This window comes from Lathyrus oleraceus, chromosome 5 (genome assembly GCF_024323335.1).
Source record: "Lathyrus oleraceus cultivar Zhongwan6 chromosome 5, CAAS_Psat_ZW6_1.0, whole genome shotgun sequence".
NCBI lineage: Eukaryota > Viridiplantae > Streptophyta > Magnoliopsida > Fabales > Fabaceae > Lathyrus > Lathyrus oleraceus.
In genome coordinates, this window is record NC_066583.1 from 307,449,307 (window position 1) to 307,457,463 (window position 8,157).

General features: G+C 36.4%; 1 protein-coding gene across 1 annotated transcript; it reads left to right on the forward strand.

The window, feature by feature from the left end:
- The first annotated feature begins 4,653 nt into the window (after window positions 1-4,653).
- On the forward strand, window positions 4,654-7,666 carry LOC127080357 (uncharacterized). Its single transcript, XM_051020683.1, has 2 exons — window positions 4,654-4,732; window positions 6,972-7,666. The coding sequence occupies exons 1-2, from the start codon at window positions 4,654-4,656 to the stop codon at window positions 7,664-7,666; spliced, it is 774 nt and encodes a 257-aa protein (XP_050876640.1).
- Window positions 7,667-8,157: the final 491 nt, after the last annotated feature.

Below are 8,157 nucleotides of genomic sequence, written 5' to 3' on the forward strand. Positions count from 1 at the left end.
TCGGTGGCGACTATTCTGATTTAGTTCAAAAGTCCTCGGTTTTTGTTACCCTGGTAGCGATAGCTGGCGACTCTGTTGGGGACCCGGTTTTTTCCTAAGTGAGTCTAGCCTAGTTTGGGTTGTTGCTCCTTTTACATACGTGGAGATTTATCCTTCATTTATTCTTTCTGTATATATTGTTTTTTGTTGCTAACATGTACATATTTTTATTTTTTTGTCTGTTGATCTGAATCCTTGGTCCCGTGACGAAGAAATTTGGAAGCAATAATGATTGCAAATAAAACCTTGTGTAAAACACTTTCCACCCGAGTCTGAGAGCTTTCTTGAGATATGAGAGGTTGAGTAGTATTGATCCACGAGGTGCCTTCCTCATTAGGGTCGTACAAGAACCTCACTTAATGGTAGATTCTTTTAAGGGGATTGATGACTGTCGTTCTTTCGGCATAATCATCTTTTCCTTTACTAGAGTCAGTGACCCTAAGACCCCTTTGTAGAACATTTAACCATCCAATTAGAGCTTGGAGAGTGAGTGAGATGACTTGAATGATTCTCCAAGCTTGTGGGGAAGCTTGAGGATAAGATTAGGGTCAAGGTGGCTTAGGGCACACCTCAACATGGTTAATGGGTCTTGAGATTTCATAGATGAACCTCATGCCTATATTTTATGGAATATTATGGATCATTAAGTACAAATTCATATGAGATGACATATATGGGATATATGCTCATGAATTAGGGTTAAAGAGGGTGATGTGGAGGTAGGGTAAATTTGAGGGTATGACAAGGGGAAAAATCTTCTGAAGAGTACAATGGAGTCACTTCCAAAGATCAGTTGATTCAAGGTAAACCATTTTAAGAACCAGTTAATCAAGGGCAGACTAATATAAGATTCATACATTGGGGAAAATCATCTCAGACCATGTCATGGTATAATCACCCCGAGGTTTCCTTTCGAGGATAATTCCTTCAAATACCATACAGATTGGAGCATACAAGTTGAAAAGGGGAAGGTTACCCCATGATTTCAAGTTGGTAAAGCGGATAATGCCAGAAACTAGTAAGATTGAGTTCAAAGTATGTGCCAGAGAGATCACACTAGTACAACATCCAATCTCCTCCAGGCAAGAAGCCCTAGGGAAGAGCAAAAGAAAAATCATCATGCATTGATTACGTTGCTACACTCAAGAAAATCATTTGCAAGCCATCATGGCCTATCAATCAAATAAGTTTGGGTTCTCTCATGAACAAATACACAACTTATCAGCAACAAATCAAACTTGGGGCACCAAAAGCATTCGTATCTGCTTTCCAATCATCACATAAGTCAAAAAATTTCACATACCCAAAGTCAATTCCATATTGGCAACTACCAAAAAAAACTAAAGTCCAATCTATTGGTTTCATAAAACAAAAGTCCACCCTATTGGAATCATCATAAACTCAAATCCAATCAACATTGGTACCCAGAAAAGATCTCACCTTTGAAAAAAGGAGACCAATCCAAAAACCAATCACTTGCTTGCATCCACATATGCATTGAATACAACATACATCCATAACTTTTCTGCCAAAAGAGGAAGTTTCATAAAAAACGCTGTCTCTCCGAAATAAGAATTTTTCATTAACATGCAACACATGCATACATAACATATTCCTTTCTGCCAACCCTTTGATGATGAAAAATCCTTTCCCATAAACCCTTTGATGATGCGATCAACCCTTTATGACAACATAACATAATAATTATTTTCCATCAACCCTTTAATGATGACAAATCCATTCTCATCAACCATTTGATGATGTTATCAACCTTTTGATGAAGACATAACATAATCATTATTTTCCATCAACCCTTTAATGATGACAATATTTTATAATCCTTCCCATTAACCCTTTTATGATAATATTAACTATTTGAAGCATCTTCCATCAAACCTTTAATGATGTTAATCCTTAGTGAAATCCTTTTTTGTCAACCCTTTGACGATGTCACTCCTTAGTGAAGTCCTTTCCATCAACCCTTTGATGATGCCATCAACATTTTGATGATGACATAACATAATTATTCTTTTCCATCAACCTTTTGATGATGACAATCCTTTATATTCCTTTTTCGTCAACCCTTTAATGATTTCACTCCTAAGTAAAGTCCTTTCCGTCAACCCTTTGATAATGATAATCCATTTTTGTCAACCATTAGACGATGTCACTCCTTAGTGAAGTCTTTTCCATCAACATTTGATGATGATATTCGCCAACAATCTATCATTGGAAACAAAATAAAGCCCTACAAAAAAATCCAATTACCCAGTTGCATTCCCATATGCATCACTTCATGCGTAACCTTCCCGTCGAAACGGGAAGTTAAAAAAAACAATCATATTAATCATAAAAAAAGCAGGTGTTACACACATTTATCTATTTTCTATAAATTATGTAAAAACTCTCTTAATATAAGTGACTCAAATTGTATGAATGTTTCAAAGTGAGAACCATAAGCCTAAAGCCTATTTGCCTCCATTATGATTTAAGTGATTTTTCAATTAAGTTGTTTTCCTATAAGTGCTTTTTATTTAAGTTGTTATCACCAAATCTCAAATTATTGATTCCTCTAGATATACATCGATAGAATAAAGTTCGATACTTAAACCATTAGTCTATGTGGTTCGATAAATTTTTACTACTTTGTAGAGTCGTGGACTTGCGGCGTGTCACCTGGTAAAGAGAAGGGATAAAGAATATTGGGGGATCAGAGGTGTTTTAATAAAAGAGTCATATTTACGCGATTGCTGAAGTGTTTAAGAAACGAGGAAGTTGCATATATTATTCTGAGAGTACACGAAAGGATAGTAGACCAACATCTAGGAGCTAAGGAATTTGGCTAAGAAGATGCTGAAAGCAAAGTATTTATGGTCGACCATGATGCGAGAGGCCCAAGAATACGTAAAAAGTGAGACCAACGCCAACGACATAAATATGTTTTCAATGTTCCATCCATGTAGATGAATGTTCTTACATCACCATGGTCGTTCTTGCAACGGGGACTAAACATCCTCGATCCATTCGCTCCCGCGCAGGGACAACTCAAGCACTTAGTCATAGTTGGAGACTATTTTACCAAGTAGATCGAAGTTGAGGCACTGAATAATATCACAATAAAGGACATCTTAAAGTTCTTAAAGAGAAACATATTAGCCTGGTTTGGGGTCCCATAAGCCATTGTAATGGATAATAGAATGCATTTCATAGATAAAAGGTTAAAAACCTATTTTAGGAGTTTAAGATCGAGCAACACTTCTAATTGTTGGAGCACCCTCAACTGAATGTTCAAGCTGACATAACCAATTAGGTGCTGTTTAGAGGCCTAAAGTGAATATTGGAGGATACCAAGGGTAAATGGGCTGACGAACTGTCACATGTGTTGTGGGATTATCTTACCCCTTCCCAGTCGACCATATGAGAAACTACTTTTTAATTGACGTGCGATGTAGAAGCGGCCATTCTAGTGGAAATTGAGAAGACGAGTTGGAGGACAACTAACCCTTTACCCAAAGAAAGTAATGGTTAGGCCATTAGAGAAGAGATCAACCTTCTATAGGAAAAAAGGATGGGAACCTCCTTCACCAGCGTCGTCGTCAAGCAAATAGAAACATCCATGTATAACCACTACGTCCGACCAAGAGAATTCTAGACAAGGGACTTGGTGCTGCAGAGATCCTATATAGGAGGGAAAACTGCCCCGGTTGGCAAGCTATCAGAAAATTGGGAAGGACCTTACTGGGTGCGGACCATCATCGGGAAATGAGCGTATGTTTTGAAGTCCATTGAAGGAGAACAAGTTCCCATGACTTGGAACATCTCTAAACTAAAACGGTATTATAGTTGAAATGTTTATTTATTAGCTCATTCCACGTTTTTAATATAACAAATTGACATAACTATGAACGCAAATACTTATTTGTCATTTTTTTCTCCGTTGCTCGCTTTTTTGTTCTTATCTCATTTAGGACACTAAAGGAAAAAAAAGATAAAAATTACATGCATTTCTATGTAGCTGGCGCATCCACCCTTTCAGAACTAGCCACTCAAAAGGCAATGGAGCGAGACGTCCACCTCAACCTGAGTTATACCTAGGGGGTAGGGAAAAAGATCTTAACCTTGGCTGGGAAACAATTCTCTATGATGCAGAACATAGTACAAAGATATGACCACATCTCACTGAGCCTGGGCCCACCACGGGTAACGTAAACAAACACACACTGAAACATTGAATGCTAAACACAACAAACAAACAAACACTGAAATAGTAAACGTTAAATACAACAAAAAGTTAAACACAACAAATAAATATTGTAACAAACATCAAGGCACAAAAATAGTCAAGTTACAATAAGTCATTATCATCAACAAGTTTAATAAAGCCATGAAAATATTAGAGCTTATGTACGAGCGACTCCAGTTGACGCAAGACATTGTGGAAGATAGCTTCTTTCAGACCACCATCGGAGAGATCGAGAAAATGTTTGTTTACACTGGAGAACTCATATTAGAGAGCCTTAAACTCTTTTCTTTGGCCGACCCTCTTTTTCTCAAGCTTTGTCATGACTGCTTGAGCATTAGAAGACGAAGCATCCAACTTGGGTTTTGTATGACATGAAACCTACTTCTCCTTTTAGAGCAATCCTTCAAGTTTCGTTAAATGGACAACCAAAGTTGCATGGGATCCATGCAGGTTCATTTCCTTTAGGAAATGAGACACTTGATCGAGCTAACTGTGCAGCCTGAAGCAATCCCTTTTAAAGTTGGTAACTTTTGCCTTAGTAGGAGCACAACGAGCCTTCGAAACCTCGACATCTTGAGAAGAAGCATTAGGGAGCAAAAGTTACTTGTGATTGGCCGTAAACTGGGACATAAGTAAAGTTGTCCGCAACAACTAGAAAGTTGACTCTACCAATAAGCTAGACTTGTCGGTTTTGAAGAGCAGGCGGCGATCTGAGGCAACCTTCTGGCCAACACAAGGGGCCGTGGGAGAGGAATGTTCCCCACACTCCCTGACAAGTGGGTAATAGGGGTAAACCCAGTTTGTTTCAACTTTTTAACACGACTCCCCTAAATGACAACATTACCCCGATCCTTTTTAATCTCAGCTGAGGCAACTCTGTCATGATTATTCTTGCTCCATACCTCTAAAGGCATCCGCGCAATCAAATGGGCTTTGGCGTCCTGCGCAGATACGACACTAGCAACCGCAAGTTCCTTCCTTTTGAGCGCATCTGAAGAAAGAAAAGAAAAAACAACAAATAAGAGGTAGTACAAGCTCATATACCACAAATAAAGCAAGAATGGAGTAGATACGAAATATTTATTTCCTCTCCTCAACAGATTTTTCCTTAGCGATATTCTGCCAATGTATCTCAACATCAGAGAAGGTAAGTAAAGTTTCCTTCATGACTTCTCCACATCGGTAAGAGCGTTGTACGAGATAGAGTGAGATTTTGCCTTCGTTGTGAAATGATTAAGGGATTAGAATTGTCTCTTCTGGTCGACACACATGGTCGACTTTACATAAGGAGTCGGAGCAACGCAAAATTTAGCATGAGAAATGGGAGAAATGAAAGTGACCAAGAAATAACCAGTCTTGAAAATTTTCTAGCTTTTAGTATAAACACGAAAGTCTTTATTTTTGGCACATCAAAGAGAAACAAGTCCATAACCCTCGTTCCCCTTTGAGACAGGTTTAACCTAAAATGGACCCACCCTCATAAAATCCTCATGGGTAAAAGTAGAAAATGTTCCTATATACTCAGGGTCCACCCAAGAGTAATCGGTCGTGTTGGTTGTCGGCATTAGATCTTTTGGTTGGTTGAATCATGCGTCTGAATCACAAATAAGAAAGATTAACAACAGTAAGACCTTGGTAAGATGGGATTTCCTCAAGTGACAATGGTGTACATGTAAAGAGAAAGGAGAGGGAAGCGAGTTGTCATAAAAAAACAATTGAAGATCCAAATATTGGAATAAGAGAATTGATAGCCAAAGCTAGAAAAAGGAGGTAAGTAGTGTAACAGTTTCTTATTTTTATTATAATAATTATTAATAATAAACCAATTTTAATGTGGTCCATAGTTTTGAGATTTAAAAGGGTATGATTTATTTTGGTTTTAATGTAAATTGATATGATCAATATATATATTAATCTAAAATTATTTTACTACTTTGGCTATGGTTGGGTATTGAACCTAGGTCCTAATCCATGACATTCATGAATGTTACCAATGCGCTGCGCTGCTTTGTTAAACATGTGTTATGATTTTGTTCATATCCATATGATTTCATTTTTACTGATTATTATGCCTTATTATTTAATCTTTGAATTAAATTTGTGTATAAATTAAATTTGATTTATAATGTTATTATTTTGTTAAGCAATTGTATAAGAGATCTTATTTATTTAATTTTGTTCTCTCATATAATTGAGTTACCATGTCTAGTGATCGTTATAATTTTGATTAATTTGGATTAGCCACAACATCCTTAAATTAATTGAGATTATTTTTTTAAAGTTTTGAGATCACATAAATTATTAGACATAAAATTGTAATTAATTATACGTGGTATAATGAATTTTATCCTACATGAATTTTTATTATATTTGTATGATTAATTGGGATAAAATGTCAAAATATTTTCATAACTTGCCCACAGGAATTATGAATTGGTACATAATTTGATAGTTTTATCATAAAGTATTAATTTTGGATAGAAAAACAAAATTATATCATGCACGTAAAGTGTGAGGTTTGAAAAATCTATCACAATTTTTTTTTAAAATCTTATTACATTAAAATTTAGCCCACAGGTAATTTTTATGTTGCAAGATTTATTTTATGGTATGTTTATATTGATAATACATACAATTTGGATAATATTTATGCTTCAAATTTTGACATCAATTTTGTTTATCTTTTTAGCTTCTCAACCTGCTAATTTTTCTGATATCCGATGTGATATTCCCGAGCTCAGAGGAGTTAACTATAAGGTGTGGAAGGAAAGAATTCTCCTCCATCTAGGATGGATGAACATAGATTATGCTATTAGGAAAGACGAACCACCTGCAATTATAGATGAAAGTACTCCAGCTGCAATCGCACTATATGAGCGGTGGGAGAGATCCAACCGGCTCAGTGTGATGTTCATTAAGACTAAGGTCACGGGTGGAATACGTGGTTCTGTCGATCAGCATGAGAATGTTTGTGATTTGCTGAAAGCCATTGACGATCAGTTCGTCACTTCTGAAAAGGCTTTGGCAAGCACATTAATTATGAAATTTTCCTCCTACCGACTCATCAGTGTGAAAGGTGTGCGTGAGCACATAATGAAAATGTGTGACATTTCAGCTCAACTTAAGAAACTTGAGGTTGATATGTCTGACTCCTTCCTGGTGCACTATATTCTGAACTCTCTTTCGTTTGAGTATGGGCCTTTCAAGATCTCCTACAATACATATAAAGACAAATGGTCAATCAATGAATTAATGACCATGTGTGTTCAGGAAGAAGAAATGCTTATAATGGAACAGAGTGAGAGTGCATTGCTGACAAGCACTCGCGGGAAGAACAAAGCTTTCAAAACTGACAAGTCACAAGTCAATCAAAAAGGGAAGTGAGCGGACTTTCCTATCAGGAAGCAGGATGGGCTCACATGTGGAAGCTATTGGAACTTGCAATTTAATTTTGAATAATGGTTTTGTTTTGAAATTAGAAAAGACCTTTTATGTACCAAGTTTCTCACGAAACTTGATTTCAGTTTCTAGACTTGTACCTTTTGGATATTCCTTTAATTTTAAAGACACATTATTTGAATTATTTTATAATTCGGAATATGTTTGGAATGGTATATTGTTTGATGGTCTTTATCGTATTAATTTACAAATCGAATCCATTTATAGTTCAATGCATGTTCAAACTGGCACTAAGCGGTGTAACATTAATGAGAATTCTTCTATGTTATGGCGTCGGAGATTAGGACATATCTCCATAGAAAGAATTAAAAGGTTAGTAAAAGATGGGGTACTTAATACTCTAGATTTTGCTGACTTTGAAACTTGTGTTGACTGCATTAAGGGAAAGCAGACCAATATGTCTAAGAAAGGTGCCA

Bases quoted from the DNA above. Each gene is read 5' to 3' on its own strand.
- LOC127080357 (XM_051020683.1), top strand. From the start codon at position 4,654: ATGAAACCTACTTCTCCTTTTAGAGCAATCCTTCAAGTTTCGTTAAAT. The intron at 4,733-6,971 runs GTTCATTTCCTT...TTATCTTTTTAG, and splicing joins GTTGCATGGGATCCATGCAG to CTTCTCAACCTGCTAATTTT.